The 19,967-nt window shown below is 37.8% G+C and overlaps 1 protein-coding gene across 3 annotated transcripts in view; it reads left to right on the top strand.

Moving 5' to 3' along the window:
- Positions 1 to 9,402, top strand: part of si:ch211-166a6.5 (clustered mitochondria protein homolog) — a 76,492-nt gene extending 67,090 nt beyond the window's left edge. For all 3 annotated transcript variants that reach the window (XM_057831415.1, XM_057831417.1, XM_057831416.1), the window contains exons 28-29: positions 3,929 to 4,002; positions 8,739 to 9,402. In XM_057831415.1, the coding sequence (XP_057687398.1) occupies positions 3,929 to 4,002; positions 8,739 to 9,279 (615 nt within the window). In that variant the 3' untranslated portion in view covers positions 9,280 to 9,402. The remainder of the gene's footprint in view (positions 1 to 3,928; positions 4,003 to 8,738) is intronic.
- Positions 9,403 to 19,967: the final 10,565 nt, after the last annotated feature.

Genomic DNA, 19,967 nt, shown 5'->3' with positions numbered 1-19,967 from the left:
AAAACTTAGCTTACGTTGGTCTTATCAGGGAGCAGCTGGATTCAGCCATGTGAAAAGAGGCAGACCAGAGGGCAGTGTATCCACCCTAATAAATGAAACTAAATCCAAACACTTTCATAATAAACCATTACGACGCCACTTTAATTAAACGAATACTCGAGGCAACAAAATTTAATTCGAATATTTTTTTCTAATCGAATACTCGAGTTAATCGATTAATCGTTGCAGCACTAATATATTCTGTAAAATAAATTTTTGGAATGGAAAGATAAGACACAAGATGGATATATACATTCAACATACGGTACATAAGGACTGAAGTGGGCATTTCACTCTACTGTCATTTAAATCTGTCTATGCTATCCTCACTCCGAAGCGTCTACTTTTTCCAAAGCTAGACAGCTAGTGAACGACGCCTTAATAATCAGACTTCTTCCTTTTTCATTTGATTTATTAATAAAATGGCCTCAAACCATTGTCCTCTTTAGACCGTTGTAAAACTACAAAAAAAAGTACACAAGCATTGCATTAGCAACAACGTTAGCTTAGCACGCTATACAGGTTCACTAAACATAAACAAAAAGCGTCTCATACAAAAAATATAACATTTCGCTTACTAAAATAATATGTACATTCTTTACAACAACCATACTTACGGACAAATCTTGTCCAAGGATCATATAAGCACAACATTACAACGTAGGCGTCAGCCCGAGACGTCGTGCAGCCATATTGAACTGCCAAGAAAACAATAAACCATGTCACAAAGCGACCACAAGAGTTCGCTGTTAGACAACACAAAAAGCCTTGCTGTAAAACTTACCAAAAGGCTGAATACTGTCTGAGCGGGACATGTGCGTTAATTGCGTCAAATATTTTAACGTGATTAATTTTAAAAATTAATTACCGCCCGTTAATGCGATAATTTTGACAGCCCTAAAATATACATGAGAAAACAAGACATTTCATCTAATATTGAACCATTTTTAGTCAATCAATGTCTTTATTTTCGATGTACATTGTTGAAAACAGCCAACAATTGCATTTCAGATGTACAGTTGTGATCAAAAGTTTACATACACTTGTGAAGAACATACTGTAATGTCATGGCTCTCTTGAGTTTCCAGTTATTTCTACAACTCTGATTTTTCTCTGATAGAGTGATTGGAACAGATACATCTTTGTCACAAAAAACATTCATGAAGTTTGGTTCTTTTATGACTTTATTATGGGTGAACAGAAAAAAGTGATCAAATCTGCTAGGTCAAAAATATACATACATGGATCTGAAAAAGCGAATCATTGACTTGAACAAGTCAGGAAAGTCACTTGGAGCCATTTCAAAGCAGCTGCAGGTCCCAAGAGCAACAGTGCAAACAATTGTTTGTAAGTATAAAGTAGGGCTGCAGCTATCGAATATTTTAGTAATCGAGTAATCGACTGAAAATTCAATCGATTAATTGAGTAATCGGATAAAACAAATATATTTTTAGGTGAAGAGCAGTTATAAATATACATGAGAAAAGACATTTAATCTAATCTTGAACCATTTTCAGTCATTCAATGTCTTTATTTTCGATGTATATTGTTGAAAACAGCCAACAATTGCATCTCAGATGTAACTAGAACAAAAAAAAGACTAATTCACTGCTTAACTCAAAAAACTTAGATCTTATTAAAATTATATATATATATATATATATAAATATATATATATATCTTACCTAAAAATGCCTTTATGCTTGATAACACACATCACTTAAAAGTTATGATTTTTTCCCACGTGTTTCAATTGAATTTCTATTTGTGTCAAGCCATTTTTAAGTTCTAGTTAAGTTTTAAGTTAGTCTGAACTGTAAGTCCTGATAGGATTTTGAGTTTTTGCGGTGTTCAAAATAAATGTATGATACAGGCTGTATTACATTAGGGACCAGTGCTACTTGGTGTTTTATCCAGCTAAGACTACTGAGCTAAAATTGATAGTTAGCATTATTAAGTTTTTATTTTACACCCTCATCACTCCACAATGCTATGTTATGTTAAAGCCTGTATGTAAGACACGTTAGCCACGCATCGACAGTGGTCATAATTAATAGAAACCTAGCCCTCCGCAGGGCTAACGTTACGTGAGATAGTAGTGACAGTAACGTTAATCTTATTTATTAGCGCTTAGCGCTCTTTATTAGTGCTCTACTGCTTTAAGATGGCGGCTGTTTACTAACGCTGCCCAGACGCGGCCGAGTCTGTCATGTGCATCTAGTTCAAAATACGTGTGATCTCTATGAGACGCATCAGACGCTACCTGCTACCAACATAGCATCGTGCGGGCTAGTATTTAGCAACGTCGGCGTCGTTTGTAGCGGCTGTCGGCTGCAGTAATTCCCCCCCCCTCCTCTCCGCACGTAACATCAGCGCATTGTCCCGCATTAAAAGTAGTCCGAGCAAAACATGATGCTTAGAGCTGTCAAAATAAACGATTACTCGAGGTGAATAAAATTACTCGGATCAGTTTTTAAACTCGAGTTACTCGAGTATTCGTTTCAGCTTTAGTATAAAGTGCATGGCACTTTTTTTTCACTGCCACGATCAGGAAGAAAACGCAAGCTATCACCTGCTGCTGAGAGAAAATTGGTCAGGAGGGTGAAGATTCAACCGAGAATCACCAAAAAGCAGATCTGCCAAGAATTAGAAGCTGCTGGAACACAGGTGTCAGTGTCCACAGTCAAGCGTCTTTTGCATCTCCATGGACTGAGAGGCTGCCGTGCAAGAAGGAAGCCCTTGCTCCAAAAGCGGCACCTTAAGGCTCGACTGAAGTTTGCTGCTGATCACATGGACAAAGATAAGACCTTCTGGAGGAAAGTTCTGTGGTCAGACAAAACAAAAATCGAGCTGTTTGGCCACAATGCCCAGCAATATGTTAGGAGGAGAAAAGGTGAGGCCTTTAACCCCAAGTACACCATGCCTACCGTCAAGCACGGTGGTGGTAGTATAATGCTGTGAAGCTGTTTTGCTACCAATGGAACTGGTGCTTTACAGAGAGTAAATGGGATAATGAAGAAGGAGGATTACCTTCAAATTCTTCAAGATAACCTAACGTCATCAGCCCGAAGATTGGATCTTGGGCGCAGTTGGGTGTTCCAACAGGACAGTGACCCCAAACACACATCAAAAGTGGTAATGGAATGGCTAAATCAGGCTAGAATTAAGGTTTCCGAATGGCCTTGACTAAAACCCCATTGAGAGCTTGTGGACAATGCTGAAGAAACAAGTCCATGTTAGAAAGCCATCAAATTTAACTGAACTGCACCAATTCTGTCAAGAGGAGTGGTCAAAGATTCAACCAGAAGCTTGGCAGAAGCTTGTGGATGGCTACCAAAAGCGCCTAATTGAAGTGAAAATGGCCAAGGGACATGTTACCAAATATTAGCGCTGCTTTATGTATATTTTTGACCCAGCAAATTTGATCACTTTTTTCTGTTTACCCATAATAAAGTCATAAAAGAACCAAACTTCATGAATGTTTTTTGTGACAAAGAAGTATCTGTTCCAATCACGCTATCAGAGAAAAATCAGAGTTGTAGAAATAACTGGAAACTCAAGAGAGCCATGACATTATGTTCTTCACAAGTGTATGTAAATTTTTTACCACAACTGTAAATCCGGAATTAGAACGCAGCGTGTGTTTGAGTTTATCATAGTGAAAGATGCCAGGACGCTCTTCCTGACCCGGCCCCCTACGGGAACTCGTGGCGCAATGTCTATAGGAGCTGTCTCGTCAACTGATAGTGAAGTCTATGCTGCTATAATTTATGAGACAATATTTCGCAGGCTAAAATTTGTTATCGCGACAGGCCTAGTAAGAAACAATTCCTTTTAGCCTTAAAAATAATGTGGTTTTGTTAAACATTTTGCGCTTTCTTCTATTTAGTGCCTGTCCCCTACTAGTGAGACTGTTCTGGAACAGATGGTTCTGGTCACCGGGATCAAGAAAATTGCCATCAGGTAAGTGGTTACTCGATGAGAAGTTGGAAGAGCTGATTGTAACCTTGGTGTTGCTAGCTTACAGTCCCTGACAAAAGTTTTGTCGCTTATCCATTTTGTAAAAACAATTGCTAATAACCTGACTTTTATTTATTCAAATGGTTTCAGAAATGGCTCACATGAAAGCGAAGACCCTCCCAAATGATGTTGAATGTACAGAAATATATTTGTTTCACTGAAAAAGATTTATCATTTAATGAAGACATAAAGATCAAATTTTGGCAAGACAAAAGTTTTGTCGCCTACAGAAAGTAGTGTGAAAATTGAACAAAAAATGTACTTCAAATACAAAAATATGTTACATAACATAAGCAAATTGAGACATAAGCTGTGAGATCCAAATTTAATATTTTAGATGACTTCCATGGGCTTCGGCAAGGATTCATACAATTTATTGATGAAGTCATCAGGAACATCAAAGAAAGCAGTCTTGCATGCCTTCCAGAGTTTATCAACATTCTTGGGTTTCGTCTTCCATGCTTCCTCTTTCATCCTGTTCATGTCTGGTGACTGGGCTGGCCAGTCCTGGAGGATCTTGATCTTCTTTGCCTTGAGGAACTTTGAGGTAGAGATTGAAGTATGCGATTGAGCACCATCCTGCTGCAGATTTTGTCCCTTTTTATGGTTAGGAATGTAAGAGGCAGCTATGATTTGTTGATATTTCAGACTATTTATGTTGCCTTCCACCCTACAGATCTCTCGCACATCCCCATACTGGATGTAACCCCAGACCATGATTTTGCCACCACCAAACTTCACTGTTTTCTGAGTGAACCTCGGATCCATGCGGGCTACAGAAGGTCTCCTGCAATATTTGCGGCGACTGTGGTGTAATTCAATGGAAGATTCATCTCAAAAATCCACCTTTTGCCACTTTTCCAGCGTCCATCCTTTTGACAGGCTGTGGGCCTTAGCAAATGCCACACGCTTTTTTAATTGTCTGCACCCTGAGCGATCTGCAGGGTGGAAGGCAACATAAATAGTCTGAAATATCAACAAATCTTAGCTGCCTCTTACATTCCTAACCATAAAAAGGGACAAATTCTGCAGCAGGATGGCACTCCATCCCATACTTCAATCTATACCTCAAAGTTCCTCAAGGCAAAGAAGATCAAGATCCTCCAGGACTGGCCAGCCCAGTCACCAGACATGAACATCATTGAGCTAGTCTGGAGTAGGAGGAAAGAGGAAGCATGGAAGACGAAACCCAAGAATGTTGATGAACTCTGGGAGGCATGCAAAACTGCTTTCTTTGATGTTCCTGATGACTTCATCAATAAATTGTATGAATCCTTGCCAAAGCCCGTGGAAGTCATACAAAATATTACATTTGGATCTCACAGCACCACTACTTAATATTTTTGTATTTGAAGTACATTTTTTGTTCAATTTTCACACTACTTTCCGTAGGCAACAAAACGTTTGTCTTGCCAAAATTTGACCTTTATGTCTTCATTAAATGATCTTTTTTCAGTGAAACAAATATATTTTTGTACATTCAACATCATTTGGGAGGGTCTTAGATTTCATATGAGCCATTACTGAAACCAATTAAAAAATTAAAAGTCAGGTTATTAGTAGGGCTGTCAAAATTATCGCGTTAACAGGCGGTAATTAATTTTTTTAATTAATCACGTTAAAATATTTGACGCAATTAACACACATGCCCCGCTCAGATTAAAATGACAGCAGTTTAATGGCCGCTTGTTACCTGTTTTTTGTTGTTTGGCGCCCTCTGCTGGCGCTTGGGTCCAAATGATTTTATGGGTTTGGGGAGTGAGCATGGTGTAATGACATCAACAATGGCGAGCTACTTGTTTATTTTTTGATTGAAATTTTTACAAATTTTAATAAAACGAAAACATTAAGAGGGGTTTTAATATAAAATTTCTATAACTTGTACTAACATTTATCTTTTAAGAACTACAAGTTTTTCTATCCATGGATCAAACACAGTACTTATGTACCGTATGTTGAATGTATATACAGTTGTGGTCAAAAGTTTACATACACTTGTGAAGAACATAATGTCATGGCTCTCTTGAGTTTCCAGTTATTTCTACAACTCTGATTTTTCTCCGATAGAGTGATTGGAACAGATACTTCTTTGTCACAAAAAACATTCATGAAGTTTGGTTCTTTTATGACTTTATTATGGGTTAACAGAAAAAGTGATCAAATCTGCTGGGTCAAAAATGTACATACCGTATTTTTTCGGACTACAAGTCACTCCTGAGTATAAGTCGATCCAGCCATAAAATGCCCAACGAAGAGAAAAAAAACATATACAAGTCGCATTGGAGTATAAGTCGAATTTTTGGGGGAAATTTACTTGATAAAATCCAACACATAGAACAGACATGTCATCTTGAAAGGCAATTTAATATAAAAATACAATAGAGAACAACGTGCTAAATAAATGTACAGTGTACAGTGTATGAACAACGAAATGTGAATATACTGTCCTACGTTAGGGCTCGGTCCTGGCTATACAGCGAACTCCCAAAAGACAATGCTGGACGTCCGTATAATTTTCTGAATCAATTTGGTCATCGATGGAAAACAGGTTCGCATCAACGTAAATAAATGATAATTAGGTACTATTAGTAATAAGTAACAGGTTAGCATGCGTTCGCTATCATTAGCACATCGCTCAAACAACCACACAACTGGCTCTAAGGGTCCGATCGCGGATGGAAAACACACAACAACAACAGAAAAGATGATACACGCAGGCGTTGCCTCTGTAGAGATGATTTAAAAGCATAAACAATGAAAGTAGGTCTATTCTCTCTCACTAACTCGCCCACTCACTCACTTACTCACTCAGTGCTACGTAGCTGTCCGTCTTCTTCTGGCGTGTGAGCACTCCTCTTCACGTAAACAAGTGCGAGTGCGCCCTCACGTGGGCGTGAAAGCGCCACAAACTAAATGCATCCATTTCAAGATAAAAAAGTCACTAATACAATTGAACATACACTGCCAAAGGCAGAACGCGAACGTGGCCATAGCTATAAAGAGTTATTCAGATAACTATAGCATAAGAACATGCTAACAACTTTACAAAACCATCAGTGTCACTGCAAAACACCAAAATAACATGTGAAATTATATCATAATGTGTTAATAATTCCACACATAAGTCGCTCCTGAGTATAAGTCGCACCACCAGCCAAAATATGAAAAAAAAATGCGACTTATAGTCCGAAAAATACGGTACATGGATCTGAAAAAGCGAATCATTGGCTTGAACAAGTCAGGAAAGTCACTTGGAGCCATTTCAAAGCAGCTGCAGTTCCCAAGAGCAACAGTGCAAACAATTGTTTGTAAGTATAAAGTGCATGGCACTGTTTTGTCACTGCCACGATCAGGAAGAAAACGCAAGCTATCACCTGCTGCTGAGAGAAAATTGGTCAGGAGGGTGAAGATTTAACCGAGAGTCACCAAAAAGCAGATCTGCCAAGAATTAGAAACTGCTGGAACACAGGTGTCAGTGTCCACAGTCAAGCGTGTTTTGCATCTCCATGGACTGAGAGGCTGCCGTGCAAGAAGGAAGCCCTTGCTCCAAAAGCGGCACCTTAAGGCTCGACTGAAGTTTGCTGCTGATCACATGGACAAAGATAAGACCTTCTGGAGGAAAGTTCAAAAATCGAGCTGTTTGGCCACAATGCCCAACAATATGTTTGGAGGAGAAAAGGTGAGGCCTTTAACCCCAAGTACACCATGCCTACCGTCAAGCACGATGGTGGTAGTATTATGCTGTGGGGCTGTTTTGCTGCCAATGGAACTGGTGCTTTACAGAGAGTAAATGGGATAATGAAGAAGGAGGATTACCTTCAAATTCTTCAAGATAACCTAACGTCATCAGCCCGAAGATTGAGTCTTGGGCGCAGTTGGGTGTTCCAACAGGACAATGACCCCAAACACACATCAAAAGTGGTAATGGAATGGCTAAATCAGGCTAGAATTAAGGTTTTCGAATGGCCTTGACTAAAACCCCATTGAGAACTTGTGGACAATGCTGAAGAAACAAGTCCATGTCAGAAAGCCATCAAATTTAACTGAACTGCACCAATTCTGTCAAGAGGAGTGGTCAAAGATTCAACCAGAAGCTTGTGGATGGCTACCAAAAGCGCCTAATTGAAGTGAAAATGGCCAAGGGACATGTTACCAAATATTAGCGCTGCTGTATGTATATTTTTGACCCAGCAGATTTGATCACTTTTTTCTGTTCACCCATAATAAAGTCATAAAAGAACCAAACTTCTTGAATGTTTTTTGTGACAAAGAAGTATCTGTCCAATCACTCTATCAGAGAAAAATCAGTTGTAGAAATAACTGGAAACTCAAGAGAGCCATGACATTATGTTCTTCACAAGTGTATGTAAACTTTTGACCACAACTGTATCAGATGTCTTGTGTCTTATCTTTTCATTCCAACAATAATTTACAAAAAAATATGGCATATTTTATAGATGGTTTGAATTGCGATTAATTACGATTAATTAATTTTTAAGCTGTAATTTACTCGATTAAAAATTTTAATTGTTTGACAGCCCTAGTTATTACCAATTGTTTCTACAAAATGGATAAGCGACAAGACTTTTGTCAGGGACTGTAGAGCTAATACATGACAATTATTAATCTACTACCGCTATCTATTCAAAAATCTTTTTTTTTTTTTTTTTTCCCGATAGTGACAGGTACCAGGAGTACAAGCAGAAACATAAGGAACTAAAGGCAGCCGTGACAAAAGAGCTGATGAGCAAAGCAGCTAAGGAACTCTCTGAGGTTATAAACGGACAAGGGGAGCCAACTCAAGAAAGAGGAAGCGGCGAGGAAGTTCCGAATGGCGGAGGTCCGGCTGTGGTAGAAACCAATGAGAGTCAGCTAGAGGAAAAAAAAACAGCAGACACCTTGGGCTCAGCTAATGGTCACATGATAGAGGAGAAAACAGAAGTAGACGGAGGTGAGGCAGAAGCCAGCCCAAGAGTAGTTTTGAATACTGAAGAAAAATTGGAGGATTCTGCTGATGGTGATTCTAGTGCCGCAAATGTGGTCGAGGGTTCTGAAGAAGGGCAATGTGAACAGCTTGACGAGACCAAATCAGACGAGGTTGGCGAGAGCCCGAAGAGTAAGGGGACATGGGCAGATGTTGTTTCAAACATGACCACAGCTGGCGAAACAGGGAGCAATTGTGTGGAGAGCATCTCTGTTAATGGAACGGATCAAGCTTGAAAACCTCAAACATAAAATAGTGTAGCAGCCCACTGTAAGATAAACGGAGACATGCTGTTTCCACCTGTTCATGCTGTGTCCACCTCTACTTTTCTTTAACAATAAACTTTGTACCAAGGTGCTTTCTCCATTTTGAACTGGTGTCATTATTTTACATGCACATCATTACAAAATCAATCATTGCTGTAAACCAGGGGTCCCCAAACTATAGCCCGGCCCCCTGAACAAAACAAAAAAAAAAAAAAATTTTTTTTTTTCAATAGTGTTATTTATTTCCCGGCTTTTTTCTGTGAAGAACCCAGAGAGGGTTTTTTTGTTATTATCTATTTAATTAATAATATTATTTTTTATTTAGGGCTGTCAAAATTAACGTGTTAACGAGCGGTAATTATTTTTGTTAATTAATCCCGTTAAAATATTTGACGCAATTAACGCACAAATGCCCCGCTCAAACAGATTAAAAGGACAGCAAAGTGAAAGGTGTACTTGTTGTGTTTTTTGGAGTTTTGCCGCCCTCTGCTGGCGCTTGGGTGCGACTGATTTTATAGGCTTCAGCATCTATGAGCATTGTTTAAGTAATTAATGACATCAACAATGGCAGGCTACTAGTTTATTTTTTGATTGAAATTTTTACAAATTTTATTAAAACGAAAACATGAAGAGGGGTTTTAATATAAAATTTCTATAACTTGTACTAGTTATTATCTTTTATTTATTTTCTATAATTTTTTGATAAATATTTATATATTTTATTTATTTATATATTTATATATTTTATTTATTATTTTTATTTATCTTCTAAGACCTACAAGTCTTTCTATCCATGGATCGCTTTAACAGAATGTTAATAATGGTAATGCCATCTTGTTAATTTATTGTTATAATAAAGAAATACAGTACTTATGTACCGTATGTTGAATTTATATATCCATCTCGGTCTTTCCATTCCAACAATAATTTACAGAAAAATATGGCATATTTTATAGATGGTTTGAATTGCGATTAATTACGATTAATTAATTTTTTAGCTGTAATTAACTCGATTAAAAATTTTAATCGTTTGACACCCCTATTTTTATTATATTATATTATTATTAGGGTTGTTCCGATCATGTTTTTTTGCTCCCGATCCAATCCCGATCGTTTTAGTTTGAGTACCTGCCGATCCCGATATTTCCCGATCCGATTGCTTTTTTTTTTTTTTGCTCCCGATTCAATTCCAATCATTCCCGATAATTTTTCCCGATCATATACATTTTGGCAATGCATTAAGAAAAAAATGAATAAAACTCAGACGAATATATACATTCAACATACAGTACATAAGTACTGTACTGTATTTGTTTATTATGACAATAAATCCTCAAGATGGCATTTACATTATTAACATTCTTTCTGTGAGAGGGATCCACGGATAGAAAGACTTGTGACTTTGCATATTGTGACTAAATATTGCCATCTAGTGTATTTCTTGAGCTTTCAGTAAATGATACTGTAGCCATGCCCAAATGCATGATGGGTGGATGTAACACGCCTTTAGCAACCATGACTGTGCGTAGTGCTACCAATTGATATATCTTCGCTGCGTTGGAAAATAACATAGGGTGTTCAGAAAAAGATCAATTGCTACCTTGCTTCCCCACATTATTTCCCATGATCATTCTAATTGTAGGGAAAGGGATTGTAAGACTTTAGCCAATTAAAAAAAGGCTCCTAAGGCTGCCAAAATTCACTCTACTCATTTTACGCTGCCTTTTAGCTCCTTATATAGATAAAACGGTGCCATTACAGATTGAGCGTGACAATGCGTGAGTGGGGCGTGCAGCGCATGCATTATTTGCATTAAATATTTTAACGTGATACATTCATTCATTCATTCATTTTCCATGCCGCTCATTCCTCACGAGGGTCGCGGAGGTGCTGGAGCCTATCCCAGCTAACAACGGGCAGTAGGCAGGGGACACCCTGAACTGGTTGCCAGCCAATCGCAGGGCACAAGGAGACACACAACCATTCACGCACACACTCATACCTACGGACAATTTAGAGTGTTCAATCAGCTTACCATGCATGTTTTTGGGATGTGGGAGGAAACCGGAGTTCCCGGAGGAAACCCACGCAGGCACGGGGAGAACATGCAAACTCCACACAGGAAGGCCGAAGCCCGGGATTGAACCCTTGATCTCAGAACTGTGAGGCAGATGTGCTAACCACTCAGCCACCGTGCCGCTTAACGTGATACATTTTTTAAAAAATTAATTACCGCCGTTATCGGGATAAAGTTGATAACCCTATCTTAAGCCTAAACTAAAGACTCTGGATGAGTGTTATCGGGATAAATTTGATAACCCTATCTTTAGCTCAAAGACTCTGGATGAGTGTAACATATTATGTCTGTAACGTTAAATACAATTAGAAAAGGATTTAATTTGAAAAAATATACAGTATATTAAAAAAAGGCATGTCCGATATTTTTTTGCCGATTGATTGATTGATTGAACACGTTTATTTCGAATACTTAATACATAGGTACCGATAATCGGTGACAATAATGAAAAAAAACAAAAAACAAAATATGAGTATTCGAAAAGGAGTGAGAAGAAGTAAAAACTTATTTACTCCCACCCCTTGTCCTTAAGTCCTGACATATCAGTTCCATTCCTTACATTTAAATATATACATTCTTGTTTAACACATATACAATCTCACCATATAACCCTGCATATGACCTATACACAAATGTTGCAAAAGCCCAGAAAACATGAATAAATGACAGCAATGTCCCATATCCCAATAACCACAACACCCTAGTTATTATCCATATTTCCATCATCCTTATATTTCTTGAAAATCATATCTTTATACAGTTTCTTAAATTGTCCAATATTTATACATTGTTTTAAGTCCACATGAAATTTCTTCAGTGGTCTCACCCCACATACTGATATGCAAAAACTTTTCCTTGTCGTCCGAAATCTGGGTTCTTTGAAGTCCCTAGATCCCCGTAAATTGTAACTTGTTTCGTAGTTTGTAAACAACTGCTGAATATTCTGAGGTAATAAATTTCTTACAGCTTTGAACATTATTTGTGCTGTTTGGTATTGTACGATATCTGAAAGCTTGAGCAATTTTGACTTATGAAATAGTGTGTTTGTATGATCCTGATAACCAGCTTTGTGTATGATCCGTAATGCCCTTTTCTGCAGTACATTTACTGAATATAGCGAAGTTTTATAATTATTGCCCCACACTTCGGCACTGTATTGCAAGTAAGGAGAGACTAGTGAGCCATATAGAGTGTGGAGTGATTTGGAATCTAATACCCACTTTGCTTTATTTATTATTGCAATATTCCGCGAAATTTTGCCCTGTATGTGTTTGATATGTTGTTTCCAGTTAAGTTTTTCATCAATAATTACCCCCAAAAACCTGATTTCATGTACTCTCTCAATTTCTATTCCATCTACTATTATCTTCAACTGTGCATCGTTTTTACAGTTCCCAAATAATATTAGTTTTGTCTTCTCTAAATTTAATGATAATTTATTATTACTAAACCATATTTTTAATTTGTTCATTTCTGTTGTTATTTCCCCCTGCAATTGTAATATGTTATCCCCTGAGTGAAAAATATTTGTGTCATCAGCAAATAACACAAACTGCAGTAGCGTGGAAACCTTGCACATATCATTTATATACAAAAGAAAGAATTTGGGGCCCAATACTGACCCCTGTGGGACACCACACACAACATCCAAACATGATGAGGAATTATTACCTAATTTGACAAACTGCTGCCTCCCCCTAAAATAACTTTTTACCCATTCAAGCACTATTCCTCTAATGCCATATCGTTGGAGTTTATTAAATAATATCTCATGATTAATTGTATCAAATGCCTTCTTCAGGTCTATAAATACTCCAGCAGCATATTTCTTGTGGTCTATAGCATTTGTTATTGATTCTATTGCTTCTATTATTGCCAGAGTTGTAGACCTGCTTGACCTAAACCCATACTGATTTTCAGCAAGGATGTTGTGTTTTTCTAGGAATGAGTCTAGTCTATTGTTGAAAAGTTTTTCAAATATTTTTGAAAATTGAGGTAATAGAGATATAGGTCTATAATTTGTAAATGAATGCTTGTTCCCAGTTTTGAATATTGGTATTACCTTGGCTATCTTCATTTTATTTGGAAACTTACCAGTCTGAAACGACAAATTACATATGTATGTTAATGGTTTTGAGATGGCCTCAATCGTCTTTTTCACTAATGACATATCAATGTCATTATAGTCTGTAGAAAATTTATTCTTACATTTTAAAACAATGTCCACTAGTTCCTGCTCTGTCACAGGTTTGAGAAAAAGAGAACAAGGATTTCTTTCAGATAAATATTCTTCATAATTTCCGGTATCAGGTATATTTTCTGCTAGTTTAGGACCCACATTAACAAAAAAATGATTCATTTTTTTGGCAACTTCCTCCATGTTGTACTTTTCTACATCCTCATCAATAAAATATTTCGGCAGACTGTTGTACATATTACTATTCCCTATGATATGTTTTAGTATCTTCCATGTTCCTTTCATATTATGTTTGTTATCCTCTAATATCCGTGCATAATAATCTCTCTTAGTAGCTCTCATAATATTAGTCAACTTATTTTTATATTTCTTGTATTTCTGTTCTGACTCTGTAGTCCTCTCTCTAATGAAATCTCTATAAAGATAATTCTTCTTTTTACATGCATTTTTTAATCCCGTTGACATCCATGGGCAATTACCATAGGCATGTTTTTTATTGTGTTCCTTAATTGGGCAATGTTTGTCATATAATAGCATAAATATTTCTAGAAATGCTTGGTTAACATTGTTGCCGTTATATATGTTTTCCCAGTTTTGATCCATCAATTCATTTCTCAACGAATTTAAGGATTCCTCCGTCTTCACTCGTCTGCGTTCTGTTTTTTCCTCTTTTTTCCTTCCAAGTTTTATATTGCTTATTGTAAAGACCGGGAGATGATCACTTATATCATTTATCAATAATCCACTAATTACTTACTATCATCAATATTGTTTGTGAAAATATTGTCAATAAGCGTAGCAGATGTAGATGTAATTCTACTTGGCCTAGTGATTCTTGGGAAAAAACTCATGCTGTACATTGTTTCAATAAAGTCAGTTGTAGCTTTGTGACTATTAGAATTTAAGAGATCAATGTTCCAATCTGCACATATAAAAACCATTTTGCTACCTATATTTGAAAACATCCTTTCCATCCATTCACTGAAAGCAGCTATATTTGAGTCTGGTGTCCTGTATATACAGCTAACAATAATATTTCTAGAATTCTTACATATTTCAATAGATAAGCATTCAAGAGCATTATCCACCACAGTTGTCATTTGTTCAATAACTTTGAAGTCTAATGCTTCATCAATGTATATAGCCACTCCTCCACCACCTTTGTTTTTTCTGTTTTTATATATGAATTCATATCCCTCCATTTGAAAGTCTGTTCCTTTTTCAGTATTAATCCATGTTTCTGAAATTGCAATAATATCGAAATGTTCTGTAAAAGTATTCAAATAGTCCTTAATTTTCTTGAAATTTGCATACAAGCTTCTACTGTTGAAATGAATAATTGATAACTTTCCCATATGTTTAATGACCTTGTTATATTGTTTATCTGTATAATAGCAGCAGTTTTTGTCAATGGAAGAGAAAAAATTACTGTCCGGATCTATGTCCTGTTCTAAATCCAAATTGTGGTGGTCAATGTACTCAAAACTTTTCAGTTTCTGTTCCCCGCTGTTGCGTATTATCTGTGTTAGTTGGTTCCTATCCCCCGATCCATAATAAGTTCTAGCCAATTGTGAAGTCATGGTTGTGTTACGTTTGCTACCTCCGTATCCAGTCCAGTCTTGATCCGCTCCATCCTATGTTGACACTGCAATCCGTTGACGTTTATGAATATTTCTCCAGTTCAGTGATATTTCGTATGCAGATTACTCTTGCTTCTTCGAGGGTCCCGTTCAATTTTATATATACTTTGCAACTTGAAGTCCACGTATTTTGTATTTTCCTCTGTTTTTTAAGTTGTCGCGCTTTCCAGGCTATATCCGAGTTATGTTTGGTTAGGTGCTCATTGACGAAGACATCCGTTCCCTTCAGCTTTCTTCCTTGTTTCAATAGGGCGATTTTGTATTTTCTGTTTGTGAACCGAAGTAGTACAGCTGGCTTCTCACCATCTTTTCTCCTGGGCAGAGGGTGGCAGGCCTCGATGTTATTGTGGTCCAGTTCGATCCCTTTGGACCATAGGAATTCAGCCACCTGTTTCTCCGTGGAGCTATTATCTAGCTCAGCGGGCTCTCCCCCTGCGCTCTCGGCTGCCGCCGCCCGCGCATACGACCTCGGTTTGATTTTAAGACCAGTCACAATAACGTCATTCATTCTGGTGTGCTGTTCAAGGTCCGCGACACGGCTTTCCAGATGTTGAATACGCTTGTCTTTCTCAGCATTCTGTATTCTCAGCTGCATTACTTCCCCGACCAAATCCATAATAGTTTTCTGCTGTTGCCGAACAGCACTGAGTTCCTCCGTTATGAAGTTGACAGACTGCTTGATCTCCTCAATTTCATCCATTGACGGGACTTTTTTCGGCGGCATTTTAATGCAAAATGGGCCACGCCGAGTTATTCAGTGTCTATCGGGCAAGAAGTGGAGTTCCCACGCTGTCAAGCGCTTTAGCTGACAGGCCGTTTTGCTAGCAAGTCTCGTTACCGTGCTCCAGAGTAAGCTAGCTGCAGTCGCCGTGGTCACTTGTCCCAAATCTTGTTGCCGAGAATATGCTTCTTCGCTAACAACGTATGTGTTGTGTTTGATCAGATTGTCCTTCAGGCTGGTTTGGGTCGGACTTTTCGTTACGATCTGCTTCGTTCCAGGAAATACGTGCAGCAACTCCCGCAGCAACTCCCGCCGAACTCCCGGCTCCGATACTTTGAAAATTACGTGATCTGACCCGATCGATCGGCATCTCTAATTATTATTTTTATTTCAATTACTTTTGTTCCGTGAAGAATTCAGAAAGGGTTACTTGATTGTGGCTTTCTGAAAAACAATACATTTTTACTAGGGCTGTCAAAATTAACGGGCGGTAATTAATTAATTTTTAAAATTAATCACGTTAAAATATTTGACGCAATTAACGCACATGCCCGGCTCAAACAGATTAAAATGACAGCACAGTGCAATGTCAACTTGTTGTGTTTTTGGGAGTTTTGTCGCCCTCTGCTGGCGCTTGGGTGCGACTGATTTTATGGGCTTAAGCACCCATGAGCATTGTGTAATTATTGACATCAACAATGGCGGGCTACTTGTTTATTTTTTGATTGAAAGCTTTACAAATTTTATTAAAACAAAAACATTAAGAGGGATTTTAATATAAAATTCCTATAACTTGTACGAACATTTATCTTTTAAGAACTACAAGTGTTTCTATCCATGGATCGCTTAAACAGAATGTTAATAATGTTAATGCCATCTTGATTTATTGTTATAATAAACAAATACAGTACTTATTAGTGTTGCACCGATACCATTTTTTAGCCCCGATACCGATACCTGGCTGTGCAGTATCGGCCGATACCGATACCATACCGATACCACCCCGTTTATATATATATATATATATATATATATATATATATATATATATGTTTTTGTTTTTTTTTTCCCAAAGAGCTACATAATTGGATGTGAAATCGTTGCTATCAAGGCTTTGTCAGGCTGTTGCTTACCTTTGCAAAATAGGAAAAAGTACACTAAACCCTAGTAGACAATAGTTGAATAAACCTTTGGCTCTCAAAGGCCAAAATAGTGCTAAATTTGTGAAATTGATAAAACATGTATAATACCAGCCCAACAGTAAGAAAGTAAAAATAAATTCATAATAATAAACTCTGAATGAACTGAATAAACTTTTTAAACCTCTTAAAGTCCAAACAGTGCAACTTTCATGAAATTATTGTCACATTCTGCTGCTGGTTGGATTGTGTTTTGTTGCTGGGCGTGGGGGCGTGGCACTTGAATCCAATGCAGGCTCATCAACGCAGCATTTAAGCACGGGTGATCTCAGAGAAGGCTGCCGAGATATTTGCCTTGCTGATCGCTATTTGACATCTGGCACAATAATCTCGCTACATTTGCTTGTTATGCCCCTGCATTGGGTTTTTCTGTTAGTGTGCTGCTCTCGTTTGTAACCGCTGCCTATCGTCTTAGTTTGTCCGTCGACCTGCTGTCACGGACTCCTTTTGTTATTTCTACTATCCCACGATCGCGTGTTATTTTTTGTTTGCAATCATTAAACCTTTTTATGTATCCCCCGCTTGTTGTCTGCTTTGAGGTTCAACCTTCTTTCCGCATTTGCGGACGCTAACAGTTATAAGTAATAATAATTGACCACAGCATCCCGTCTCTCCTTTTTTTCGGGAGGTGGGAGTCCCTTATTTCCATTTCTGAAAGGTGGCAACAATACTTTGGAAACACTTCCCAAATTACTGCGGCATTTCTTTCAGTAAAAGACAATAAAAGTAAAGTAGACGAAGTGAACTGACCAGGGATTGTTGCTCCGGTCCAGCGGCCTTCTTCCTCTGGATAGCAGTCCTGCTCTTGCAGGCTCAAACTCGTTGTGTTCGTTCACGTTTCGTCTTCAAATGTTTTATCAAGTTCAAGGTATTGAAACTGGCCGATTTAACTCCACATCTCCAAACTTTCAGGCCGCAAATCTTGCATGCAGCCATTGATTTTAATCGACGGGATTTCCCGACCGCCGCCATATTTCCTGGTTTGTTTTTCGTCTATATGAAAAAGCCCCCTTTTGATTGGTCAGGAGTGGCTATTGGCCCGCTCTCATTGGTCTGGAGCAGGCCAATAGCGATAGCTGCTTGGTGTTCACGTGTCATCACACAACACAGAGACAGAGTGTAGTGAGCGCCAGGAGAAAAAGGCTGTGGTCAAATGTTATAATAATGGACCGGTAAATGGTATCGGCGCCGTCTTTGTTGGTACTCGCCGATACCGATACCACCATTTCGGGCCGGATCGGCGCCCCCTGCCGATACTAGTATCGGTATCGGTGCATCTTTAGTACTTATGTAAAGTATGTTGAATGTATATATCCATCTTGTGTTTTATCTTTCCATTCCAACAATAATTTACAGAAAAACATGGCATATTTTAGAGATGGTTTGAATTGCGATTAATTACGATTAATTTTTAAGCTGAAATTAACTCGATTAAAATTTTTAATCGTTTGACAGCCCTAATTTTTACATTTAGGCACTCCTGCAATCGTCACACATTTTCTGTTACAAACTGACTCCAGCCCCTCATTAGAGAAGGGAAAAGTTATGTGGCCCTCACAGGAAAAAGTTTGGGGACCCCTCTGTAAAGTAGGAATAGGGCTGCAACTAATGATTTTTATAATCGATTAATCGGATAAATGTCACTTTTTTCAATTACCTTCAAAATTGAAGTTGTTTAGGCATTTTGTAAGTAACAATGAAGACAAAATCCAATTTCAAAGCACACTCTTTTGTATGACAAGTTACAGTTTGAATGGGAGTTCGTGTTGAGACTAAGCTGTTATATGGATGAGTTTACGTGTGTGGTTTCTTTATAAATAGTTTATAAACTTTACTATCTAAAAATAACGAGCGCTAATATGCTTCTCCAAAACAATACAAACGGCATAATTGCTATTTATTAGCTTAGCCCTCCGTGATAAGTAGTAAGTGCTCATCAAAAAAAGAATACAAACAATGCAATTGGCCTCATAACTCACCTCTGCCAGACCCACACTGGATATAACATAAAAGACAATTTAACTCTCCACATTTCGGAATATTATTGATTCAGCAACCCAACATGAGTGTAGCAGAGAACTCTCTCTCTTGCTCTATTCACTCACATGACACAAAAGCAAGGACTCAAACGGGACCGCTCATAGTTGCCAGCAAAAATTATTAAATTTGTTGGCAACTAATATTTTAATCGATTTTAATCAATTAGTTGTAGCAGCCTCATTAAAAAGCCAGTTTAGATAGTATGATGTCCAAAAATACGCAAAAATGTGAATTGTTTTCCAAAGTTTTTTTCATGTGCTACTTTCACTTAAAAATATGAGGAAATCTGATACTATTCACAACTGAGAAGTTATATATTGCGGAAAACATTAAGGTCACTTGAAGTTGCACTCTGGGACCCCCAATTTGTCCAAATTTCAAAATTGTCCGATATGCATGTGTGATACATCATTGGAAAGCTTAAAATCTTAATTTTCTGGGGGAAGAAAAATTTTGAACTGGAGGGCATTAAAAAAAAAAAAAAAAAAATTAAACAGCAAAACCCTAACTGGAGACGAAAGCATGCGAGAGCAGAATCAAAGACGCCACGATTTTAACGAGATATTATTGCGTACTTAACCTTGTTTTGATCCAAAAACGCCATGTAGCATGTATCACAGAGTGTCAAGACACAGCTGTGAATGGCCACAGCTGGACTTTTTTGGGAGAATTTATGGGTGAAACATGGTAATATAACAAGGGACACGATACAGAAATCGCAGACAACAAGGAGTAGTCGAGATTGTCTTTTTCATATATTTACCCTTTTAAACGTCATTTTTCA

This window comes from Corythoichthys intestinalis, chromosome 3 (genome assembly GCF_030265065.1).
Source record: "Corythoichthys intestinalis isolate RoL2023-P3 chromosome 3, ASM3026506v1, whole genome shotgun sequence".
In the NCBI taxonomy this organism is placed as follows: domain Eukaryota; kingdom Metazoa; phylum Chordata; class Actinopteri; order Syngnathiformes; family Syngnathidae; genus Corythoichthys; species Corythoichthys intestinalis.
This window is presented reverse-complemented; position numbering and strand designations above follow the sequence as displayed.